The following is a 26,225-nucleotide window of genomic DNA, read 5'->3' on the forward strand; positions in this document are numbered from 1 at the left end:
CTATTATAAAGCACTCACATTGCAGGTTCTGATAGCCTGAGCTTCAGAACCTCTGGGTTTTTGTGGGTCTGGTGCCAATTTTTCCTTCCCCATCCAAGCCAGAGCCTTGTTTTCATGACTTGTGGTGAGAAGAACCTGTTTTCATTCACTTGTGAATGCACTTTGAGAGGGAATCCTAGCTTATTCCCAGGCCCATACAGTGAAGGGGTTTTCAATCTCCTTTTCAGTCTCCTTTGTCAGTCCCAAAAAATCCCATTGACTTTATCCTTTGTGCCTTTTATGACCTACGCTCATGATCATTCGTCACACAGGCCAACACTGACTCAGTGTGGGAGGGGACTACACAAGAATGTGAATACCAGGTGGCAGGGATCCCTGGAGTTTGTCTTGGACTCTGTCATAACTCTCTTCTGTTTTCATTTTGTAATTTTTCTCTGTCTATGTAATTGCCCTGCTTCAATTTCCACCCATGTGGTGGTGACTTTCAAAAAGTCTATGTCTAGCCCGGACTGGTACATGGAATATATATTCATGCATACATTATATATTCAACTGCCTACATTGACATCCCAACTAGAAATCTCAAAGGCGCCTCAAATTCAGTTTGTCTAAGATGGAACTAGTGGTCATTCTTCTTTCCAAAATCAGGTCCTCTTCCAGTGTTCTTTATGTCCTATGAATCCTTCCACTATCTACCCATTCACCCAAGGCTGAAGAGTGGCATTACCCTTGAAGATACTTTGTCACTCTTCCACATCCAAATCACCACCACGTCTTGTTGATTTTGCTGCTATGAGTGTCTGTAGACTGGCTACTTCTCTTCCTCCTCATTGTGGCTCCAGTCCAAGCCCAAGCTCTAGCATCATCCTCTCATGCCCAGATGGCTGCACTGGCTTCCCAGCTGGACCTGTCAGAGCTTCCATGAGCCTTCTTCATTTTGGTCTTAACTACAGCAGCCAAAGTGATCTTACATACGCAAGTTTGATCAGTTTCCCACTGTCTTAAACTTTCTGCCAGGGCCTATAAGATCCTACAGACTTAGCTCTTCTCTCTAGTGGTTCTCACCCTATTCCTTACTCTCTAAACTCTGAATTTTTTCCTTCCATGTCTTTTGTGTGTGTGTGTGTGTGTGTGTGTGTGTGTGTGTGTGTGGCAAAATATACATAACATAAAATTTGCCAGTTTAACCATTTTAACTTTTATTTATTTTAAGATTTTATTTATTTATTTGAAAGAGAGTGAGCAAGAGAGAGCACGAATGGGAGGGAGGGGCAGAAGGAGAAGCAGACTCTCTGCTGGGTAAGGAGCCTGACACTGGGCTCACTTCCAGGACCCTGGGATCATGACCTGAGCTGAAAGCAGATACCTAACCAAGCCACCCATGCGCCCCCACTTTAACCATTTTTAAATATACATTTCTGTGACATTTAAAATTTTATGTTGTTGTGCAGCCATCCCTATCATCCATTTTTCAGAACTTTTTCATCTTCCCCAGCTGAAATTCTGTGCCTGTTAAACACTAGTTTCTCACGTACTACCCTGTTTCTTTTCATCCCTCCAAGGAGCCTCCCTGTTCTTTATACATACTCTACCCTCTGTCTGAAACACTCTTCTTTCCCCCTTTGCTTAGTTAGCTACTAGTCAGCAGGTGTCACATTCTCAAGGAAGCCTCCTCTTACTCCGAAGTTCAGAACAGAACCTCCTGTAACTTCTCTGAAAAACCTTGTTCTTCTCTGAAGAACATATACCTCAGTTTGTATTTGAACATATGTGTAATTGTTTATTTGATGGGTGCTCTCACTCTGCCCTCTCTTAACATAGTTTTTAATGTCAGGAGTTCCTCGTTGTGTCCCCAATGCCTGGTAGAGTGTCTGGCGCAAAGCAGGTGCTCAAAATTTGTTGGACGAAAAGTAAATGGACGAATTCTGCTCCTCTGCATTAGATCATCCATCTGTGATATGAATGCCTCCATCCCCAGACTGGGATGTGTCCCTACGCCTACGGGGTCGGACTTTAGCACCTCATCCAGTGTGGCAGGAGGCGGTGCTCTTTGGTTTGCCTATCTTGCCTATCTTGCTCCCCGCCCCGGGGCGCAGACAGCGGAACACACAGCTGGGGCGTGTCGCGCAATTACGCGGAACCTCCCTGCCTCTGCAAGTCAGTTGTGGACTCTACCCCGGCAGGAATCGTGCTTAGACCGAGAAGTCTCCTGGCACGTCCGGACGTGGGAATTACAGGCTTGGACATCAAACCCATGAGGGTGAGAGTCAGGAGATGGGAATTAAGTTGGGAGGCGCGCGCGCCCCTGCCACACCCCCTCTACATTTGGGTTGCAGCCCTTTAAGAACCCGCTCATTCAAGATTCCTCCCGGACCGGCAGGGAAAGCGCTCCGGGATTGGTCTGATCGGGTGAGGGTGTCGCTTAGCAGCAGCGAATGGAGAATTCAAGACTTGCGCATGCGTACCACCGCCTACCTGCGCCTGGATCCGCCAGTGACCTGGGCCGGGTCCGCCCGGTGGGCCGAGGTTGCAGAGGAGGCGGCGGGTGGTACCGCGGCGAGGCGGCGAGGGGGCGCAACGGGCGGGCGCCGATTCCCGGAGGCCGCCGTCAGGGCGAGGTGAGGGCTCGCGGGTGGAGGCGGGCGCCGCGGCCCGTTAGCCGAAAGCGGGCGGCGTCGGGTGTGGCACAGGGCGGGCCTGGAGATGGAGGCGGCCCCGAGCCCGCCCCGCCCTCAGGCCGGGCTTAGCCCCACCTGGCTTCGTGGGGCTTCCAGGAGTCGTCTGCCCCCTCGCTTCCCCCGGCTGTTCTCCGGACTCGGGGAGAACCGAGGCGCGCGCCTTCAGGAACCCTAAGCTGACAGATGCGCGTCGAGCGCTGCTCCCAATGGGATGAGAAGGGGTGTGTCCAAATGAGAGAGGGGGCGATCGTTCCCTTGATTATCCACGAAGCCCCTGTCAGAGTACTGTTTAATTTTAATAGAAAAGTTTCCTTAGCATGCCGAAATTATACGATTTGGGTTACCAAATACTGGGTGCATTGGACCAGCTTTTCCGAACTATCAGGTGTAGGAGGTGATGTACATCTGTTTCTTTCTTTCTTTCTTTCTTTTTTTTTTTTTTGTACATCTGTTTCTATTATAGACTTACATCTAGACCTCAGGAGCCAGAAGGATAAAAAGCACTCTGGGGAAAAAAGGTTTTTAGAAATCAGAGCCACAAAAGAATATTCACAGTGGCCAAAAGTAATTGGTGAAATTTGTTACAGGGTCAGAACAAAAAAATAAGGTTCAGACCAATGGATAAACGTAATTTTAATTAAGGTTTACAAAGGAATTCATCCTGATAAAGGTAATTTTAGTAAAATTAGAATGTAAAATAATTGAAAGTGGTTTAATATTGGTAAATCTAATTAAGTTGATATAATGGAGTTTGCTCTGGAAAATACATTTTAGACGATGGTTATTATAGATCTGTATGTGTTGACAACACAGAAGACATCTGGAGTTGGAAAGTTTTATTCTTAGAAGGAGCTTCAGAAACCAGCTGCATCCAAAAGGTGATTGATGGTCAGAGAGGAAAACTGACTTATTCAAAAAAACACAATGAGTAAGGAACAATTGTAACAAGTGTAACCCTAGGCCTCTGTTCCTTTTATTAACAGGTCTCTGATTAGTTGACTAGTAAGTAATGCTCTAGCAGAAAGTAGGTGTAATCCCAAAGACTGGATTTAGAGAGGCAGAATAAAGTGAAAAGGTTACACAGGCTTTTGAATATTTTGAGTAAGGGAAGTTTGGTTTTGAATCCTGGCTCTATCACTTATGCCTTTGAAACTACAGTTTTCCCACCTGTTCAGTATAGATTATGATTATTAGATTATCTACCTCATAGATAGTTATTAGCATTAAATAACATTATCAGTTTAAAAGTTCCTAGCATAATGCCTCGCATTTAATATTAGTGGCTATCAAGTTCAGTCCCCTACTCTTCTTAGCTCCTATCAAAGAATTGACCTTAACCACCCGCCCTCCACACTGTCCCCAACCAACATGGTACAAAGGAGCCTGAGTGATCTTAATTGGGTAACCATTTCTCAAGTCTTGTGGCTGAAGATGAATTCAGTAAGGATGACATAACTCAGTATTGTTTTCTGCATTGTATATTCGAGGAGTGGGTAATATGCCTTATGGTCAAGACTTGTTTGAATATTTGAGTGCCGAATAAAACTTTTTTTGTTTGCTTATGTTAATCTTTTGCAAGGCCTGGTCATGACCTAGTCATTTAATGTTTTCTTTCACGTTTTCTTTCTCTCTCTCTTTTGGAGGGAGGAGGAGGAGGAGTATATGTGGTAGGGATTTGGGAGAGGGCTAAGTGTAAGTGGGGAGGAGAAAAACCAGTGGGAACAAGGGTGGCTTCCAGCTAGGTACAAAGTCTTTGCTGGAAGAAGAGGGATAATCTATGACATGAGCAGTTTATAAATAGATGCTGAGAAGAGGATTTAGGGAAAGGGGGATACAGATTACAATATAATTTTCATAAAGCCTAATAGTAACTTGGGTGCTGTATATTTGCTTACTAATTCAGTTTCTACTTTAAAAAAATCTATTTATATAAATTTTTTTCCTCTCTAAGTAAAAATTTATTGTGGAACAGTGCTCAAAATATGGATCAGAATATGGCAAGATCTGCAAACCCACATTTCTTTTCCCAGTGGGCAAAAATAAAGCAGCTTTTAGGTCATTCATTCATTTGCTTAGCAGTTTTTACTGAGACCTTACTCATGTGTGCCAGGCATGGTGTCAGGTTATGAGGCCTACTGACCTGTAGAAGGAGCTGGGAAGACCTGGAAGACAAACTAGTGTCTGTGTGAGTACTCCGAGGTTACTTTTGTCCTTATATAATGGATAATATTTTTTTTTCTATAATTGTGGCATGATTTTCCAGATTTATACCACTACTTCTTGTTTTTTAAACTGAATACAAGTTATCGGTAAACAGCTTTTATTGTAATTAATTCTGAGATTAGAGTACCTTCCAGTTTGGAAATGTCATGTAGTTATGGAGCTGCTTGCTATAAAACATGTTTTTCATTTTTTTTTTTTAAGATTTTATTTATTTACTTGACAGAGACACAGCGAGAGACGGAACACAAACGGGGAGTGGGAGAGGGAGAAGCAGGCTTCCCTCGGAGTGGGGAGCCTGATGCTGGGCACGATCCTAGGACCCCAGGATCATGACCTGAGCCAAAGGCAGATGCCTAACAACTAAGCCACCCAGGCACCCCATAAACATGTTTTTCAACATTTGCGCATAAATCATTGAAACTATAGTTAAGTAGCAGAAAAGATTATTGCCTACTTATAGAACTATTTGAAAATGACACTTAAACATAAAAAGCCTCATTTAAGTAAGTGATATAAAGACTTTAAGTTAATACTTTTTTCTTCAAATTTTATTTAAAAGTAATTATAAGAAGTTGCCAAGATAGTATAGGGAGGCCCCATATACCTTTTACCTAGTTTCCCCCATTGGTTACATCTTACATAATAAGGATAGTACAATATCAAATCTAGGAAATTAACGTTGATATAAAGTGTATATAGTTCCATGTCACTTTACCCCATGTGTAGTTTCCTATAACCACCATCACAGTCAAGATACAGAATTGTTGCTTCACCACAAAGATCTTCCTCTTGTTCTCCTTACTAGTCACACTCATTCCCCTCCTCCCCACCAACCCTAACCCTTGGCAACCACTAATCATTTCTCCATCTCTGTAATTTTGTCATTTTGAGAATGTTACATAAAAGGATTCCTATGATACGTGACCTTTTGAGATAGGGTTTTTTTGTTGTTGTTCAACACCGTGCTTTTGAGATCCATCCAAGTTGTTTTGAGTTTCAATAGTTCCTTTCTTTTTAGTGCTGAGTAGTATTCCATTATATGAATGTATTTTTTTTAAAGATATTTTTTATTTATTTGACAGAGAGAGAGGTCACAAGTAGTCAGAGAGGCAGGCAGAGAGAGAGGAGGAAGCAGGCTCCCTGCTGAGAGGAGACCCCGATGCGGGGCTCAGTCCCAGAACCCCGGGATCATGACCTGAGCCGAAGGCAGAGGCTTTAACCCACTGAGCCACCCAGGCGCCCCTGAATGTATTGTTTTTTTAACCATTCACTATTTTTAGGATATTTAGTTATTTCCTGTTCTTGACTGTTATAAATAAAGCTGTTAAGAACAATTGTACACAGGTGTTTGTGGGGACATAAATTTTCATTTCTCTGAGATAAATGCCCAGGAGTGTGATTGATAGATCATTTGTTAATTGCATGTTTAGTTTTAAAAGACACTGCCAAACTACTTTCCCCAAGTGGCTGTTCTGTTTTATAGTAACATATGAGAGATTCAGTTCCTATGCATGCCTTCCCAGCATTTGATATTTTCACTTTAAAAAATTTTAGCTGTTCTCATAGGTATGTAGTATTATCTCATTGTGATTTTAAGTTACTTTTCCCTTAATTGCTAGTGATGCTGAACATCTTTTCATGTGCTTATTTGCCACCTGTGTATTCTTTTTGGTGAAATGTCTGTTCATGTACTTCACCCATTTTCTAATTAGATTGTTTTTTTTACTGTTGAATTTTGAGAGTTCTTTATAGATTCCAGTTATATAGATATCTATATATCAGATATGTGGTTTAAAAAATATTTTCTACCAGTCTCTGGATTGCCTTTTCATCCTTTTCGCAGGAGGTTTTGCAGATTGAATATTTTTAATTTTGATGAAATCCAATTTACTGTTTTTTTCTTTTGTGGATTATGCTTTTGGTATCATGTCTAAGAACTCTTCTCCAAGTCCTGAAGATTGCCTCTCTATTTTCTTCCATTTTTATAGTTTTATTTTTTAAGATTTACATTTATGACACATTTTGAATTGATTTTTATGTAAGGTGTGAGATTTAGGTCAAGAATTTCTTTCCTTATAGATATCCGTTGCTGCATCACCAACTATAGAAAAAACTATCCTCAATCCACTGAATTGCTTTTGCACCATTGTCAAAAATCATTTGGCTGTACTTCTGTAGGTCTATTTCTGTATTGTCTATTGATCTTTGTTTCTGTTCCTCTGCCAGTAGCACTCAATCTTGACTAGTGTAGCTATATAATAAGTCTTGAAGTAGGATAGCATGGTTCCTTCCACTTTATTCTTTTTAAAAATTGTTTTAGCTACTTTAGTTTCTTTGCCTTCCCACATAAACTTTAGAATAGGTTTATCTATCTCTACAAACTATCATTCTGTTGTTTTTATAGGAAGTGCATTTAACCAGTGTATCAATTTGGGTGAGAATTAACATCTTTACTACGTTGAGTCATCCGATCCATGATCATGGTATATTTCCTCATTTATTTAAGACTTCTTTGATTTCTTTCAGCAGTGTTTTGTAGTGTTCAGCATAGAAGCCTTATAGATGTTGAGTTAAATTTATACCTAAGTATTTTATTTTAAAAATTATAGCTTCATTGAGATTTTTTGGCATAATTGTAATTTGGCATAATTGTTTTTAATTTTGTTTTCTATGTGTTCTTGCTAGTTTATAGAAATACAGTTGATTTTTTTAAAAATATTTATTTATTTATTTATTTGACACACAGAGAAAGATCACAAGTAGGCAGAGAGGCAGGCAGAGAGAGAGAGAGAGAGAGAGGAGGAAGCAGGCTCCCCGCCGAGCAGAGAGCCCAATTCGGGACCCCATCTCAGGACCCTGAGATCGTGACCAGAGCCAGAGGCAGAGGCCTTAACCCACTGAGCCACCCAGGCGCCCTACAGTTGATTTTTGTATGTTGATCTTACATCTTGCAACCTTTTTGAATTCATTAGTTCTAGGAGGTGTTTTGGTAGGCTCCTCAGGATTTTTCATGTATAGATTGTTATGTCATTGGCAAATAAGAGTAGTTTTGTTTCTTCCTTTTGTATCTGTATGCCTTTTATTTCTGTTTCTTGCCTTACTGCACTGGGTAGAACTTCTAGTAATATGTTTAATAGTAACTGTGAGTACAGACATCATTGTTTGATATCTGATTTTAGAGAGAAAGCATTCAGTCTTTAACCATTAAGTATGATGTTAGCTGTAGGCTTTTTGTAGATGTTCTTCACCTTGTTGAGAAAGTTCGCCTCTCTTTGTATTTTGCTGAAGATTTTATCATGAGGAAGTGTTGAATTTCGTTAGATGTCCTTTCTATATTAATTGATATCATTGTGTGATTTTTTTTTTAGCCTGCTAATATAATGGATTATAGTGACTGATTTTACTATGTTTAGCCAGCCTTGCATCCTTGTAATAAAACTCACTTGGTTATGGTGTCTAATTCATTTTATTATATTGCTGAATTCTGGTTGGTAATATTTTGTTAAGGATTTTCACATATAAGTTCATGACGATTATTAGCCTATAGTTTTCTGGGTTTAACATCAGGGTCATATTATCTTCGTAAAAAGAATTTAGAATTGTTTCCTCTTTTATTTTTTGAAAGAGATTGTGCAGAATTGGTGTTAATTCTTCGTTACATTTTTTACACGTTCAGTAGAATCCAGTGAAACCATCTCGGCTTAGAGATTGCAGAAGTTCTAAAATTACAAATGAAAATGTCTTAATAGGAAACTTGGTTATAAGATTGTTTAAATTACCTATTTCATATTGGGTGAATTGTGGTAGTGCTTTTTGAGGAACTGACTATTTCATCTACATTGTCAGATTTATGGATATAGAGTTGTTTATAGTATTCCCTTGTTATTTTTTCTAATATTAGGATTTGGTGCTATAAATTTCCCTCTTAACACTACTTTAGCTGTGTCCCACAAATTTTGATAACTTTTCCTTTTTATTCAGTGTATTTTTAAGTTTCCTTTGAGACTTCCTTTTTGACTCATGGGTTATTTAAAAATGTGTTGTGTAATTTTTTTTTTTTTTTTATTTTGACAGACAGATCATGAGTAGGCAGAGAGGCAGGCAGAGAGAGAGAGGAGGAGGAGGCAGGCTCCCTGCTGTGAGCAGAGAGCCCGATGTGGGGCTCGATCCCAGGACCCTGAGATCATGACCCGAGCTGAAGGCAGAGGCTTTAACCACTGAGCCACCCAGGTGCCCCATGTGTTGTGTAATTTTTAAGTGTTTGGAGGTTTTTAGTACCTCTCTGTTATTACTTTTTAGATTGATTATATTGTGGTCCCAGATCACACTCTGTATGCATTTTAAAACATTTGTTGAGGTTTGTTTTATGGCCCACATCTATCTTGCTGTATATTCTGTGGGTCCTTGAAAGGAACTCTCTTGTTGGATGCAGTGTTCTTTAAGTGTTGATTACATACTTTGGTTGATAGTGTTGTTGAGATCTTCTGTATCTTTGCTGGTTTTCTATCAATTGTTGAGAGAGCAATGTTGAAGTTTTCAACTGTAGTTGTGGATTCGTCTATTTCTCCTTTAACCTTATCAATTTTGCTTCACCTATTTTGTTTGGTGCATATATGTTTAGTTTTATGTCTTCTTGGTAGATTTATTCTTTTATTATTATGTAATGTTATCCATCTTTGGAATTTTCTTTGAAGTGTACTTTATCTGATTTTAATGTAACTCATTCTTTTTTTTTTTTTTTTTTTTTTTTTTTTTTTTTTTTTGAGAGTGTGAGAGAGAGAGAGAACATGGGCAGGGGCAGAGGGAGAGGGAGAGAGAATCCTCAAGCAGACTCCCTGCTGAGCACAGAATCCAATGCAGGTCTGGATCCCAAAACCCTGAGATCATGACCTGAGCTGAAATTAAGAGTTGGATGCTTAACTGACTGAGCCACCCAGGTGCCCCACTCTTTCTTTTGATTAATGTTTGCATGGTGTATTTTTTTCTATTTATTTACTTTCAATTTACCTATATTGTTATATTTGAAGTGAATTTCTTAGAGAAAGTAAATAATTGGGTCATGTCTTTTATCAACTCTGTCAATCTCTGTCTTTAATATATATTTAGACCATTTAGATTTGATGTAATCATTGATATATTAGAACTTAAGTATGCTCTTTTATTTTTTTGTTTTCTGTTTATTGTTTATTGTTTTTTGATCCTGTGATCCTGCATGCCTGTGAATAATTCAAATGTCTTTTAGAATTCCATTTGTATTTATATATGGTGTTTTTGAGGGTATCTCTTTTTATAGCTTTTTCAGTGGCTGCTCCAGTATACAGCTACAGTGTACATATGTATGTAATTATATGTATATGCATGCTTATATACATATACATACTTATACATGCATATACATATGTCTACGTTTGTGCATATTTATGACTCATCATAGTCTTCTGAAGTTAGCATTTTACCATTTCAAGTGAAGCATAGAAACTTTACCTCCCTTTGTATCTCTGTACCCCCTAAATATTTCCTCTAAATACATTGAGAGCACCAGAAATGTTCTAGTTATTGCTTTAATCATCAAACATAATATACAAAACTTATAAGAAGGATAGTATCTTGTATTTTCCCATGTTTTTGTTCTCTCTGTGGAGTTTTCTTTTTTCCTAAGATTCTTTCTTTTATTATTTCCTTTCTGTTTAGAGAACTTCCTTTAGCCATTCTCTTAGAGCAGGTGTGTTGGTAACAGATTCTTTCAGTGTTCTTCATCTAAATATGGTTTAGTTTTCCTTTCATTCTTGAAGGATATTTTTGCTGAAAATACAGGATTCTAGGTTGGCAGTTCTTTTAGCACTTGAGAAATATGTTTTCTTTGGACCTCCATGGTTTCTATGAGAAATTTGCTGTTATTTGAATTGGCCCCCAACCTCCCCCCCCCCCCCGATATTATTTCTTGCTGCCTTCAAAATTTTTTCTCTCTCTAGTTTTATCAAGAGTGACTGTTGTATTTGTTGGCATGGATTTCTTTGGGTTTATCCTTTCTGGGATTTATTCTGCTTTTTGAATCTGTTGGCTTATATCTTTTGTCAAATTTAGGAAATTTTCTGATCTCTTTGAATACTTTTTCAGTCCTGCTCTCTTTCTCTTGTGCTCCAGTGACATGTGTGTTAGATAACTTGTTATAGCCCTACAGTCCCTGAGACTCTGTATAATTTTCAATCTAATTTCTCTCAGATTGTTCAAATTAAGTATTTTTTTGTTCTGTCTTCATGTCTACTGATTTGAATCATTCTTCTGTCCCCTCCATTTTGCTGTTGAGCTCATCTATTGAATTTTTTTACTTCTAGAATTTTTTAAATTCTAAAACTTCCATCTGGTTCTTTATATCTTCTATTTCTTTGCTGCGACTTTTAATTTTTCATTTGTTTCAAGTGTATTTATAATTGCTCATTGAAGCTTTTTTATGATAGTTACTTTAAAGTCTATCATCTTGGTGTTAGCATCAGCTGATGGTCTCTTCTTACTCAAGCTGAGATTTTCCTGGTTCTTAGTATGGCCAGTGAATTTTGATTGAAACCCAGACATCTTGGATGTTATGTTACAAGACTCTGGATCTTACTTGGATCTGTTTTAGTTGGCCTTTATGTTAGCAGGGAAGTGGGAACACTATCTCATTACTGCCAAGTGGGAATAAAAGTTCAGGTTTCCCCACTGGGCCTCTTTTTGGCTCCCTGGAGGAAAGGGGCTGCTCATTATTGCTGGGCAGAGATAGGAGTTCTGTCTCCTTAATGATACAGTGGGAGAGGTTGGCTCCTTGCTGCCTGTAGCTCCCTGCCTGGTCTTCTCTGACATGCCAGCAGCATGGAGAGTTGTGGGGGGCACCTTATTAGTGCCAGGTAAGAGTAGAAGTCTGGGCTCTTAATTCAGCCTTTATTGTAGATAAATGATGGCTACAGTTTTTCTTTGGTGTTTGACTGGAGTGGAATGTTTTTGTCTAAAACTTTTCTGTTTTGCTGGGCTGCATGCACCTTTCCTGCTTCTTTGGATAGAGAGAGGATTTTTTTTTTTTTTAATTTTTTTATTGTTGGGTCTTTTTTTTTCTCCTCCTTCTTCTTTTTTTGTCTACATTCATTGGCATTTTTGAGTTGCCAGCTTCTCCAGCACCAAGACCGGGATATATGAGGCAAAAAGAAAACTGAGCAAGCTTACACAACTCTGTCATATTTCCCAGTTCCCAAAGTCCCTCGCTAGTCTGCCACCTTCTCTCCACCTTTCAGATGTTTATGTTTATCTCATAAATAATGTCCATGGTTTTTAGTACTATTAGTGGGAGTAGGAAAAAGTACTTAAACTCCACCTTTTCAGAAGCAGAAGTCCTCAGTTCATTCTTTTTGAGCAGTGATCAGATCTCTTATTCAAGTATAGACCATCTCATCATAGCTCATAACCTGAATTTGCGAACATCAGATCCCTACAGTATACAAAGCTCTTACCAGGCCCTCCGAAGACACAAAGATGAGCCTTTCCCTGTTTGTATTAAGGTTTTTTCATCTTTTGGAATACAAAGTACATGTCACAGAGGAATAAAATGCTGTTGTCTCTGTTCTTAGACCATGTTGTCTCTGTTCTTAGGCCGTGTATAAAATCCCTCCACGCCTCAGGCGGCTGCCGTCCTATATACTTACACACTCATACATGTACACAAACACAGGTGACCCTTAATATCAGTGTCCCCTTCATGTAAGCATCATAAAAATTTTTAAATAAATGGATGTGGGTTTCATTAGTTTACAGTACTACTAACTTGATAGAACTGACCAATGGTTTTATCTATCTTGAATGCTATTGTTTGAGGAGAGGCAGGTTTTATCACCAAAAGGATCAAGAGGGTGAAGTAGAGAGCCTGGAGGGGATGTTTGGGTCCTTTAGAGAGTGGTAGAACTGGTTCTTCGATTACTATCACTTGGAAAGTTCATTGTTTTCCTTTTTACTGGTTTAAACCAATACCTGGCACACAGTAGAGGTTCTATAAAAATAGCGCTAGAGAGGATATTGGGGGTTGACAGTTGGAATACATGCATACTGTTTTCCCTTAAAGAGCTCAGAATTTACTCAGCCCCCTAGAAGGTACTTTTCTTATTTTGCCTTGGGGTGTTTCTGTCCTGTCTCTGACTCTCTTGGTATTTCATGGATTCATATTCTCTCTCTCTCTCTCTCTCTTTCTCTTTCTCTCTCCCCTTTTTTAGGTTGGTGGTGGGGAAGTAGGGAGGGTGGGAGGAGTACTCAGCGTCTTTAAATCTTGGCCTAGCATTCTTGTTGAAGTTGTTGTTCTTCCTTATCAAGTAGTGTGCTCAGAAACATCTTCATTACAGGGATTCTTAAACACTTGTCTACATGCATTGCAGAATGGCTGTACCTTGCATTCACCAAAATAACACTGTTGTCAAGGTAACAAGCAAGTTCTGGTTCTTGTTTCCCCACTAAGTCCTAGTCTCACATTGATCTTTTAGTCTTCCCCTGTCTCTATCAGGGATTTGTGCCCATAAATCTTTAAAAATTTATTTCTGAATTAAATATTTCAAACATTCATGAAAGTATAAGAAGGTAATGAGATTAGCCTCCGTACATCCAAGCCCTGGTGACCTCTTCGGTGCTCGAGGTCTTAGTATTGGCCAAACAGCTGTGGTACAGCCCACAGGGCCTTCTGGCCGTTGGCCAGGCCCTGCTAGCCGTGCTGGGAACTTAGCACTTTTGTGTGTGGAGGCATTTTTCCTGGGGCTTTTCACATTTTTATTCCTCAATGGAATATGTGGGGAGATGGGACAATGGACTTGGTAGGATCTGTTGGCTTATAGACTAATTTTTCTTTTTGCCTTCTCTTGTTTTTATAGCACTGCAGTCTCTTCATGGGTAAAATGGGAATAATTATTCGTTTATCCATCCTATATATGGTCTTTATTCTTAAAACTTACACTTAGGTAATGGAAATGCAAATTAGTAAAATAGAGAACAAAGAGATAAGTAGATGTACTTCTGCCTGGACAAGTCTGGGAAAGGTTTCACGGAAAGGGTGGATTGGAGACAGTCCTTGACCTGGATTTGGATATGGGGAGATCAGAGGAGTAGCAGACACAGGCAGAGAATACATCGAGCCACAGAGGTGAAGAGAAGAGTGTGCATCAGAGGGTACCCCTTTCTTCCTGCTTATAGGAAATGAGAGGTCAAATGAGGTTACATCTTTGGAGTTCTTGGAAAGGAAAGTCTACCAGCATCTGTACCTATTAACAGCCCATCAGGTAGAGGACCTCACAAACCCAGTCTTGGAAACAGGATGTGTAGGTGCATGGAACGAGCCATTAAAGCTGCAGTGGCCGCCTCACTGATCTCTGGTGGTAGGGCTACCATAGCTTATGTGTGTAGGTTATGCCCTGTGCCAGCACCTGCAGAGTTAACGGCTAGGGCTAAAACCTAGCCAGGCTCTGCTAGCAGAACTGGTCCAGGCTGTTTCTACCCTGAGAAGCACCTTGTTCTGATTTGCCAAGAGTACCATGAGGGCTCAGAATCTATTTCCTTTTGTCTCTTACTAGTGCCCACATATTGTGACCAAATATTTAGGATCTCACTGTAATATAATTTGCTAAATTACTTCCTTTTTTAGCCATCTGTAGGGACTCAGTCATCATTTTGAAGACTGGCTTGGTATCAGATGTTTGCAGAAATACAGGAGGACATACTCTGGCTTTCAGTTCCATTTTTGCCTTCTGTTCTCCCCACCACCAACTCAGGTTGATGATCAGAATCCCTCTACTGCCAGTGAGGATAAGACAACTAAACTGTTCAACACCTGCCTCCCCGGGTGACCTGAAATGCACAGGGCACTGGACCCCACCCCTAATGCTTCCAGGTCAGGTACCTCCAGTCCCTTTGGGGCCATCTTGCTACCTGTGTCCCAGCTACCCACCTGTCATTGCTGTTGCTCCTGAGCCTTTCTGATGCAGCTTCCTTGCTTCTCTATTCCTTTCTCCCTCATCCTAGTTGGTTTCATTCTGGAAGGGGAGAGATTCATTAGAAGGAAAAGCAGGGTTACAGGTGAGGGAGAGACAGGAAGGAAAACAAAGGAGGAAGATAGGGAGCAACATAGCAGTAGAGGCCAGGAAGGTAGTAATACAGGCAACATCTGCAATTCCAGTGGGGGTGAGGGTGAAACCACCAGAATGACGTTTCAGACACAGGGATGTTTCTGTCACTATCATCTGCCTTCAGTAACAAGATGACCTTGCTTTCCTCAGGTGTCCTCATGACTTCCCCTGCAGACCATGTCTATGATCCTTTTTGCCTGTGTGGTGAGGGTGAGGGATGGACTGCCTCTCTCTGCTTCCACTGACTTTTACCACACTCAAGATTTTCTGGAATGCCGAAGACGGCTCAAGACTTTAGCCTTGCGACTGGCCCAGTACCCAGGTCGAGGTTCTGCGGAAGGATGTGACTTCAATATACAGTAAGCAAGCATGCTCACTTTTTCAGAACATCTGCAAACTTCGGTTTACTGTGAAGCATGTGTGGGGATAACATTAGGTGATCACATGCTGTGTCACGAGTGGGTCTGCTGTCAGATAGTGGTCTGAGGTGGTGTGGATTTACAGCCAGAGAATTAAGGGAGCGTGATTGCCACCCGCCTCGCCCCCCACAGAGCCTGCTGCTCCTACTCTTGCCCTTCTGTTAGTGTGTGGACTCTGGGGGCTCAGGAGCAAAAACTGAGCTATACCTGAAACCACCTTCCTCTGTGTCCCTTCCTCATTATGCTCTGATTATCTAACATCCTATGGGAACTTGGTGCTGGACTGCAAATAGGAAAACTTTTCTCTGATAAGAAAAGAAAAAAAGGTCTGTGACTTCAAAGGACTTTCTGGGTGTTTCAGCAGTCTTTTGTGAAAACTGGAATGTAAAATGTTCTGCTCATTTGTATTTTGGATTAAATATTCACCATTATTTTTCACAGATGAAACAGGCTTTTTTTTTTCCATACGGGTAAGCAGTATTATAGCTTATTTTATAGTTAAGGGGTTGAAAAATTTTCCCACAGTTACTATTAATAAATTACAACATCAGGAATTTATTCTCTCACAGTTCTGGAGGCCAGAAGTCCAAAGTAAAGGTGTCCGTAGGGGCATGGGCTCTTGGAGGTTCTAAGGAAGGCCTTTGCATGCCTCTCTACCACCTTCTAGTGGTTGCTGGCAGTCCTTGTCATTCCATGTCCCGTGGAAGAGTTACTCCAGTCTCTGCCTTCTTGGTTACATGGCCTTCTTCCCTCTGTCTCTGTAACGAAATTTCACACCAGTCATTGGATGGAGGCTACCCCAATCCGTTATAACCTAATTTTATCTTGATTGCATCTGCAAAGACTGTTTCCAAATAAGGTCATAGTCACAGGCACTGGGAGTTAGGACTTCAGCATATCTTTTTTGGGAGACACAGTCAGCCCACAAATAGGGATTCTCTTTCAAATAGAAAATACTCACCCTAGACAGACTTAAGCCCTCTGGAAAGTTCCTTGTATAAGGAGGAGGTTATCCTTTTTTTCTTTTTTTTTAAAGATTTTATTTATTTATTTGTTGGGGGGGGAGTGAGCATGAGCACAGGCAGACAGAGTGGTAGGCAGAGGCAGAGGGAGAAGCAGGCTCCCCGCTGAGCAAGGAGCCCGATGTGGGACTCGATCCCAGGACGCTGGGATCATGACCTGAGCCGAAGGCAGCCGCTTAACCAGCTGAGCCACCCAGGCGTCCTGTCCTTTTTTTTTTTTTTTTAATTGACAAAGTTTTTAATGTAGAAAAGATGATAGAACAGTATAACCTAAAAACTCTTTGCCAGAAACATCCTGAAATGTGGGTAAATGTATATGAGAAATTGTTCTCAATGTGTAGCTGAGCTGGTAAGAAAGAATTCCCAAGGTCCCAGAAGTGACAAGGAATAGGATATCAAGGTGGTAAGGGCGTGAGCTGACACTGAGGCTCCTGGGGAACAGTCAGGATCAACTCAGGCCCTGAGTTTCAGCACGCACAAATAAAGGGAGAGGCCTGTGGGCGTCCACTGGGTGAGGCGTAGGAACAAGACCCGGGCATGAGGAAGGCCTTCTGGTCAGGCGACAGCCCTGGTGGTACCGTGACAGGTGGGAAATAGCCGCCCACCAGTACAGGAGTTGCTCATCTTTACTTGGCTTTGAATGGGAAGGAAAAGCAAAATCTCATCTAAGATATTGGAACCCTGCTTCTGTGCCTCATGTGGGACTGGAGTTTAAGTCTAAACCAAGGTTCAGTGATTGGTATTGGTTCCAGACTGATGACACTCCTGGAGTAGCTAGCTGATCAGAGCAAATGAAAAGCTTCTCCAGAAGTGTGCCTCAACTCAGTCCTTGAGAGATTCTTACAGAAAAAAAAAAAAAAAGCTTCACACTGGTCCCTCTCACCAAAAATTACAGAACACCAAAAGAGCTATTTTTCAATGAGTGGGAGTCAGTAGACACCACAGAGAGAACTTGAGTCCCCAGAACCTGAAACGGTAGCATGATAGTCTGAAAAGTAGTGGAAGAAGGAGAAAAGCCTGCATCAGTTTTATGAGACCAGAATAACCCCAATACCACAACCAGAGACAGTGCAAGAAAGGAAATTACATAGACACAAAAGTCCTAAAGAAAACATTAGCAAACTAAATCTAGCAGTTGTGTGTACGTGAATATATATGAATTGCCCCCAAGAAGGCTTCATTTCAGTATGCCAGGATGATTAAACATTAGAAAGCTTTCAGTGTCGATTAAAGAAGAAGAAGATTTTGCTCTATAGGCATAGAGAAGCCTGAGGCTACCTCTCCCTAGTGGAACATGCATCCCTCATTCAGGAATCAAAAAGAGCGATCACACAATGTCAGTGGCAAATAGCTGCTCCCTAGTTTAGCGGAAGGATGAGAAAGGCAAAGTGCCAGGTAGGGCCAGCCGAAGAGAGAGTAAACACGCAGCAAACAGCTACAGGGCTGCTCAAGGCCAGGCAGGTGCCGGGCGCGGGCATGGCTGTGTCTGAGTATGGGGCAGGAATACAGGGGTCGGCCCTCCGCTAATGCAGGTGTTGCCCCTTTGTTTCAGTTTCTCTTCTTTGCGGGATGTGGCTTGCATGGCTATCTGCTCCCGCCAGTGTCCAGCAGCCATGGCCTTCTGCTTCCTGGAGACCGTGTGGTGGGAATTCACAGCTTCCTACGATACCACCTGTATTGGCCTGGCCTCCAGGCCGTACGCCTTTCTTGAGTTCGGTTTGTAACCCTCTCTCTTATATATTGCTCTCTCTTACGGCATTGTGTGTGTCAAACTGATGGTTTAGATTTGGCTTTTGGCCATCAAGGAAAACCTCTGGAGGTGCTGTAGCATGTCACTGGAGGTCAGCCTGGTTCCCTGAGATTTCACTGTGATTGACGCGGCCCGGAAAGCTTCAGGGCTTAGTGCTGGCTTCCCATCTCCTCAGAGCCTGAGGCAGGGTTGGGGAATGGTGAAACCCATCTCGGTTTTTCCCCATTAGTCCTCTAAGCACGGGTCAGCAAACTGTGGTCCGAGGGCCAGGTGCCTGGTTTGTCTTTTTTTAATAAAGTGGAAGTCAGCTACGCTCATTATTTTATGGGTCGCCTGTGGCTGCTTTGTCCCTCATCAGCAGAATTGAATAGTTGTGACAGAGACCATACAGGCCCTAGAAGCTGAGAATATTGACTATGTAGCCCTTTAAGAAGACTTGCCAACCTCTCCCTGCTCTAGAGTTACTACTCAAAGGGTGGTTCCCTTATCGTGAGGTTGGTACAGAAAGTGAGAATAACAAATGTTTAGAAATTCATACAGTAATTTGACATTCCTGCAGTCTTTTTATTGCCTTTTATCAGAGTATCGGTCTGCATCCATTTGGAAATAAGAAAAACTAGGCCTTTGCTCAGAGGTCAGAAATACTACTCTGAAAGAGGGTAGTTTTTTCCTAGGCGTTGCCACAGAGGCCTTGTAGAGGCTTGATAATTACAGCGTATGCTCTGTTTTTCTCAGGTGAGTCAAGTCATCCTGAGCTCTCGGGAGAACAGGAGTTGAGGTGGGAGTTGGGGGGCCTTCTGTGGCCTCTGTGTAGACAGCTGCTGTCTCCGTGATGCTCTCGAATAAGGGACTGGCAGCAGCTGGTGGGTGCAGAGAAGTGTCACTTTCTGGAACTATTGCCAGAGCCCTCAGACCCCCTCATGTGGCCCACCGGCTGGCATTTCTTTGTCACCTAAGAGGTGCTGGGGAAGTCCCTGGGATACAGGCCTCTTGCCTGGCAGACCTGTGACACAGACAGAAGGTTCTCCCCAAGTCTCCCTGTGAGACCTTGTTCACTGCTGCTCTCAGCCCCGCTTCTTCCTGCAAAGAGGGCAGCTAGCCCCGGACAGACCACAGCTGTGGAGTCCCTTGGCTGTCAGTCCCTTAGTAGCTGTGGACTCTGTTCTTCTCCCCGCCTCGGCGCTGCATGTGCTTTCCTGCTAAAGCGCTGTGTGCACTCTGACAGCAGACCCTTCCCCAGCATCATGCCTGCCCCCTGCTGAGTGGAAGGAGAATATCATAGTAGCTATTCTGTGTCTGCCTTATGCATCAGTTTGCTTTGCCAGTCTGTTTGAAACTACTTCAGATACTTACTAAAACTTGGTAGTGGATTAATACTAAGGTAAATACGATAATTAAAACCAATACCTTTCAAATATAGAATCTTAGTTTATAGAATCACATTTATTTGTAATTTTTTTCTCACATGCCTTTTTTTGGGGTAATTAGTTCAAGAATAACTGTCTTCCCTTGTTAAGCTTTGAAACGTTTCAGTGAATTGCCCTGGACTGTGCTATCAGAAGTGGCTGAGCTAAGACTCAAGCCCCTATCCTTTGACTCCCTCATCGCTGAGATGCTGGAGAGCATCATTGCCTTCTCTGTAGACATGCGTATTTTAAGTATTATGCACTGAAGAGATTGATGAGACCGGTAATGACACGTAGTAGTTGTTCGACTGTTAGGTATGTCTCAACACACTGGCTGACTTAGTAGCTTGCTTAGAAACGTGAATTTCATTTTGTACGTATTGTTCTGTGAGATCCATTCCCGTGCAGCTGCTTAACTTGGGTTGCTCTCTTTTTGCAGACAGTATCCTTCAGAAAGTGAAGTGGCATTTTAACCACGTAAGTTGTGTTCAGATGGGGAGCAGCTTGGAAAAAATTCAGGAGGAGCTGGCGTTCCAGCCTCCAGTGGTCCTCACTCTGGAGGACACCGATGTGGCAAATGGAATAATGAACGGTCACACACAGATACACTTGGAGCCTGGTAAGTGGTTAGCTGTGCTCTGGTGTTGATGAAGATGGCATGACGTTAGGCATTTCAAATGGACACTGACCTTTTTTTTTTTCTTTTTTCTTTAAATCGGAGGCTTTTTGGGGGGTGGGTGATGAAATATGTGGGGAAATATAGGGACTGATCCTGTTTGCAGGTGACTGTTAGAAAACACTTGACTCTTACGATAGCGAATTGATTGCGGGAGTGGGCAACTCGTGATGACGTTCAGAAGATTGACTTGAGAGATTGTTTCCTTAACTGGGGTGAAGTCTACAAGTTTCAACATGAAGGAAGTTACTTACTAAACTGTAGATTTATACATGCTCTTTCTCTTTCTCTTTTCTATTTTTCGCTTTTACAGGGAATCCTTATCTTTTTTTTTTTTTTTTAAGATTTTATTATTTATTTGACAGAGATCACAAGTAGGCAGAGAGAGAGAAGCAGGCTCCCTGCTGAGCAGAGAGCCCCATGTGGAGCTCAATCCCAGGACTCTGGGATCATGACCTGAGCTGAAGGCAGAGGCTTAACCCACTGAGCCACCCAGGTGCCCCAGGGAATCCTTATCACTTAGTGCAACATTGCAAATCTCCACTGAGAAACCCTTGTCCCCTTTAACAGAGCGAGGGAAGGGCATGGGGATAATAGCAGGTAGGGCCAGAGCTGCAGCTTCTAACGTTCTCACTGTCTGGTTCTCCGTGAGCCCTGGGGACATCCATCTGTCCCTGTGGTTTACCAAGCTGAGTGCCCTGGCATTCCGTGACGTGATCTGGCATTAACCCCTTTAGTCACTAAATACCTACCATGTAACAAAGCATGATTTTTTTTGTTTTGTTTTGTTTTCCTTGTTACACACAAACCAATTTTTAATTAAAGTGGATATTTATATCCTAAGCCTTCTGTAGTGGTGTAAGAACTGAATCCTTCTTTGAAAGATAGAGTTGTCTCCACTATAACAGTCTAATTATCTTAACAGTTTTTATACTGAGCTCATTGGTTGAAATTTAAAAGTGGTGTGTTAAAAATGTTCACATTTTTGGCTTACCTTTGTGTTTTGATTTAATCTATTTCAACCAATACTTTCCTGGATTGGCTTTCATGCCAGTCAGTAAGTGGTCATTTATATTGGGAATGGACTTAACTTTCTTAGCATGGGGCATTTGAGCCCCAAGCTGCTTCTTTTGCCTTATGTAAAGACGGGGTAACTTTGTAATATGTGTTTTATTTTTTAACCACTTAGACAAGAGAAGCAAATCCAGAAAATGTCAACTTGCTTATCTTTCTAGGACATTTTACAGTGGTTTGACTCACCCTATTGTCCCGAGGCTAGAATCTTTACAGGTAGCATGTTCTGTTCTAATAGGAACTTGGATAGCTCGGTGGAAACTCTAACACACTAACAACAGGCATCAGTAGGGTTGTGGCTAGATATTTGTACGTGTGTGTGTGTGTGTGTGTGAGTGTGTGTGTGTGTGAAATGTAGGACAAGAAGGGATGATTTTAAAAGATCACAGTAAGAGAATGGGGGTGGGAGGGAGTCACCATTTAATTGTGTGACCTGGAATCAGTCTTAGCAGATGTCTTTGAAGAGAGAATGATCATTTGTTCTAGAGTTCCAGAAACAGCTTATAGCTCAAATAATCAATGTTTCCCTCCTCTTCCCAGTTATTTTAGAATTTAAGAAACTGCATTTGCTGTGAATTACTTTAGAAGCACAGGAGACACTGAATACTGTCCTTGTTTAAAATTTGAGAGTTGAAGTATATGATAGAAATGCTGTCAGAATTTGACAACCAGTTTACAGATAAAGCCATACATTGCTTTAAATCAGGAGTTCTCAATCTAAGCCGTACTGACATTTTGTACCAGATGATCCCTCATTGTGAGTGGCTGTCCTGGGCATTGTAGGATGTTCAGAAGCCTTCATGGCCTCTACCCACTGGATACCACTGACACCCTGTTTGCAGTGTTGACAACCCAAAATGTCTCTAGCATTGCCACATATCCACTGAGGGGTTAATCACCGCTGGCTGAAAACCACAGCTTTAAATAGAGAGAAAATCAGGCCCTGAAAAACCTGTGCTTCTTTGGAGAAGGACCTCTTTCTGGAAGAACTCACTTCAGATTCCCAGATCCATTCTGTCCTTCATTTCTTGCCTTTTTTGCTCTCTAACAGCTGCTGCTTTTAGCTAATACGTTTGTAATTCTGTGTTTAACATACTGAGCCTGCCATTAGTGGAGGTCTAGTTAATGTCTCTGTTTATTTTTCTTTCATGTAGAAATTATGTTCACTAGACACTTATTTTTTTTAATTGTGAAGCTCCTAATTTCCGAATGGAACCAGTGACAGCCCTGGGTGTCCTCTCGCTTATTCTCAATATCATGTGTGCTGCTCTGAATCTCATCCGTGGGATTCACCTCGCAGAACATTCTTTACAGGTAACCTTTCTTTATTGTACTTTACATTGAAGGACCTATAGTGGAAGAAACTGGTGGAGATCCACTTCACTTATAAGGTTGTTATGCACCAAGATTTCAAATTTTTTTTTAAAAAGATTATTTATTTATTTGACAGAGAGATAGACACACACACATACACCAAGAGAGGGAACACAAGCAGGGCAAGTGGGAGAGGGAGAAACAGGCTTACCCCTGAGCAGGGAGCTCTTGGGGCTCGATCCCAGGACCCTGGGATCATGACCCGAGCCGAAGGCAGACACTTCACAACTGAGCCACCGAAGCGCCCCTAAGATTTCAAAATTTTTTAATTAAAATATGATTTTTATGTTAAAGTCCATTCTTTATAGTTGGCTGAACAAATATGAGACTTGCTCTTTTGTATCTGTTGTTCTCAGAGGCCCGAGGGGGATCTGGTGAGAACTAGTGTGCTACGGAGACATCCATGGGGCCCCAGGAGTCACACCAGGGGCCCGATGGCTCAAGAGCAAATTTGATTCTACAACTTTGAGGTTCAGGCTGTGTCCCCCTGGGAAAAGTTCCTCCTACTCTGATTTATATCATGCAGATACTACCCTCCCTGTGTCTTTGTCAGAGAGCTGTAGCACCAGGAAGCTGATTTGCCAGCCTGCTCCAATCAAAGCAACTTTCTATTTCAGTGCTTTTAAAACATTTTTTTCCCTAAATTTCAAGTATTTAAAAACACTTTTTTAAAAAAAGATTTTATTTATTTGGCAGAGAGAGAGACAGTGAGAGAGGAAACACAAGCAGAGGGAGTGGGAGAAGGAGAAGCAGGCTTCCCGTGGAGCAGGGAGCCCAATGCGGAACTCAATCCCAGAACACCGGGATCATGACCTGAGTTGAAGGCAGACGCTTAATGACTGAGCCACCCAGGCGCCCTTTAAAACACTTTTTAAGAAGTACAGAATCACTGTAGGCGTAAGCAGATAGATACTACTGTTAAAAATAGAGCTGTAATGCTCACAGCCATGATGATGGTAGCCAAAGTCTGAAGCACAGCTGAGGCTGGGTCTCAGGAGACTGATGTAGGCTCACCTGTGTGGAGAGGGGCAGCAGTGACCTCCTGTCACCATATCCTGTCTTTAGCCAATGTGTGCCATGGTTCCCACTCTTGTTCATGGTTATTCACACCCCGATACTTACCAGGCATCTGTACACACTAGAACAGGTTCCTGGCCAGCAAGGTGGTAGTGTGGTGACATCACTCAGGAGGTAGCGGTACCCGGGGTTGGGTGGAGTTAGGGAAAGCTGAGTGCTGATAGAAGCGTAGGATTTTGAGAAGTGGTGGCGTTGGGAGGCAATCCAGCTTGGGCACTTAGCACAGAAGCACAGGGACATGAGGGTGCGTGGTGCGCCCAGGCTGTTGAAAACAGTTGCATGCCAACCCTTGCTCTGGTAAATAAACGGGGACTTATGTCTCCCCCAGCCAGGGATTTTGTATTATCCACCATACCAGAGCAAACGAGGTGTGAAGGGCTTCATGTCCTAGTGTTGCCATTCATCTGAATATTCCTTTTCTTGTATCTGTTTCTTATATTTGTTTTAGGTTGCCCACGAGGAGATTGGAAATATTCTGGCTTTTCTTATTCCTTTTGTAGCCTGTATTTTCCAGGTGGGTGAAACATTGATATTTTGATGAATGGGTTGAACTCCATGGACTTAATTTGTCCTTCTCTTGGAATCATCAACAAGTTTCTAGATGTGATTTTGTTCCACCAAGGCATGTCATGGACTAGGTCCTTACTGGAGGGACCCTAGGGCCATCCTGCCCAGTTGTTTCATTTTACAGAGGAAGAATATTGGGCTTAGAAAGGGAAAGCCACTTGCCCTAGGCCACAGAGCCTTTGACAATGGCTGAACAGAAGCCAGAAATTTGGACTCAACACCCAAGAAGGGAGGGATGAGACTGCTGTGGGGATTAGGTTGGGCCTGACTAATGTCGGGCAGGGTCTTACTTATAGTCAGGGCACTCCAAGTATAGATTTGTCCTTCTGCAGAAGTAACCACTACTTATATGTGTTTTTTTTTAAACCCAGGACTAGGTTAAAAAAAAAAAAAAAATTTTTTTTTTAAGATTTTATTTATTTGAGAGAGGGAGAGAGAGAGACAGGACATGAGTGGGAGGAGGGGCAGAGGTAGACGCAGACTCCCCGTGAGCAGGGAGCCCCATGCGGGACTCAGTCCCAGAATCCTGAGATCACGACCTGAGCCAAAGGCAGACACTTAACCAACTGAGCCACCCAGGAGCCCCTCCCCAAAATTGTTTTTAATAGTAATGCCATCTGATTCAAATCTGTCCTTAGGAAATGAGATAAACATTGCAACATTAATAGTGGGCTTTGATTATTATTTAGTTATTTTCAAGTAAGTGTCATACTTAAGGGGTGGAGTAAAATGGAGCTCTTGAATCCCCTATAGGCAGAGTTCATTCTAGTAAAAAACCTGACTGTAATTTTCTTTCCTCATTCTCCACAAAAGGCGAGGACTTCAGTATTTTCTCTACATTCTTAAGCTTTTTTGTTTGTTTTCCTTTCAATTAAAGTTTCTGTTCTCATGATACTTCCTCTCTTTTCTCTTTTCTGCATCCGTCCTAGAATGGTCTATTTTTTAAGAAGGACATGATTGTCCCAAAAGAAATTTTCAACCTAGGACTGAAAATGCACTCATTTTTGAGAAATCAAGTCTCCGGAGCCTTGGGTGTTGCCATTTGAGGTGCTCAGAGCCTGCGTTTCAGGGCTGGGGGATGGGGGTCTTATCCCTTGGCCTTTGTTATCTCAGCTGTATTCCTACTTGGATAGCACTTTCAATGGGGAGCTCTCCCCCACCCAGTGGAGCTTAAGCCTTTGTTGAATTGCTCTGGGTTTTGAGAATGTGCTTCTTGTTTTTTTCAACTTTGAACCAAAAAGCTACTTTTTACCTTTCGCAGAACAAGAATGGCCTCTTTTCTCTGTGATAGCCCTATACAAAATACCGGTTGCTCTCCCGGCTGTGAGACTCTCCCTGTTTCAGAAATGTTTTTGAAGACATGATAAGGGGGATGTCTAGGGAACGTTGGTCCCTGATGTAGTTGTAACTCAGGAAAAAACAAATGATAAAAGATGGCTCCTTTCACGGGCTGTCCTGCCTGTCATGACTCCCCTGAAGGAAGAATTTAGTTGGAGGCCAGTCAGCCTCGTTGGGGTGTCTTAGCCTGGCTCTCTTCCCCTTACCTGCATCTCTTCTTTATCCACAGCCCACAGCCGGAGCATTGCTCTGTGTTTCTTAAACGTGTTAAAGAGTGCCGTGTTTTCATTCCTCCTGTGATATCTGTGTCACTTCTCTTCTGTCTTCTGAATCTCCACTTTCATCCAGTGATTACCAGCAACTCACCCAGTGCGTCCAGGTCGCACTTAGTGAATTCGGTTTAATAAGCCAGTGCGCATGCGTGCAGGTGCAAGACGTGCTTCTTGCGTCCGACCCGTGGCTATTTCCTCGTCTCTGATTGGACTGCCTCTTCT

The 26,225-nt window shown here is 42.0% G+C and overlaps 1 protein-coding gene across 11 annotated transcripts in view; it reads left to right on the forward strand.

The window, feature by feature from the left end:
* Window positions 1–2,150: 2,150 nt before the first annotated feature.
* SEC22C (SEC22 homolog C, vesicle trafficking protein) overlaps window positions 2,151–26,225 on the forward strand; it is a 30,906-nt gene continuing 6,831 nt past the window's right edge. For 5 of the 11 annotated variants that reach the window (XM_047739386.1, XM_047739383.1, XM_047739387.1 and 2 more), the window contains exons 1-6: window positions 2,488–2,618; window positions 15,179–15,387; window positions 18,022–18,185; window positions 20,065–20,244; window positions 22,571–22,689; window positions 24,275–24,340. In XM_047739386.1, coding sequence (XP_047595342.1) covers window positions 15,206–15,387; window positions 18,022–18,185; window positions 20,065–20,244; window positions 22,571–22,689; window positions 24,275–24,340 — 711 coding nt within the window. In that variant the 5' untranslated portion in view covers window positions 2,488–2,618; window positions 15,179–15,205. Of the gene's footprint in view, window positions 2,261–2,480; window positions 2,619–3,491; window positions 3,557–4,788; window positions 4,862–8,841; window positions 8,846–9,818; window positions 9,839–14,674; window positions 14,794–15,178; window positions 15,388–18,021; window positions 18,186–20,064; window positions 20,245–22,570; window positions 22,690–24,274; window positions 24,341–25,960; window positions 26,195–26,225 lie in introns of those variants that run through there. The other 6 variants (XM_047739379.1, XM_047739380.1, XM_047739388.1 and 3 more) reach the window with 6 other exon arrangements.

This window comes from Lutra lutra, chromosome 1, assembly GCF_902655055.1.
Source record: "Lutra lutra chromosome 1, mLutLut1.2, whole genome shotgun sequence".
NCBI lineage: Eukaryota > Metazoa > Chordata > Mammalia > Carnivora > Mustelidae > Lutra > Lutra lutra.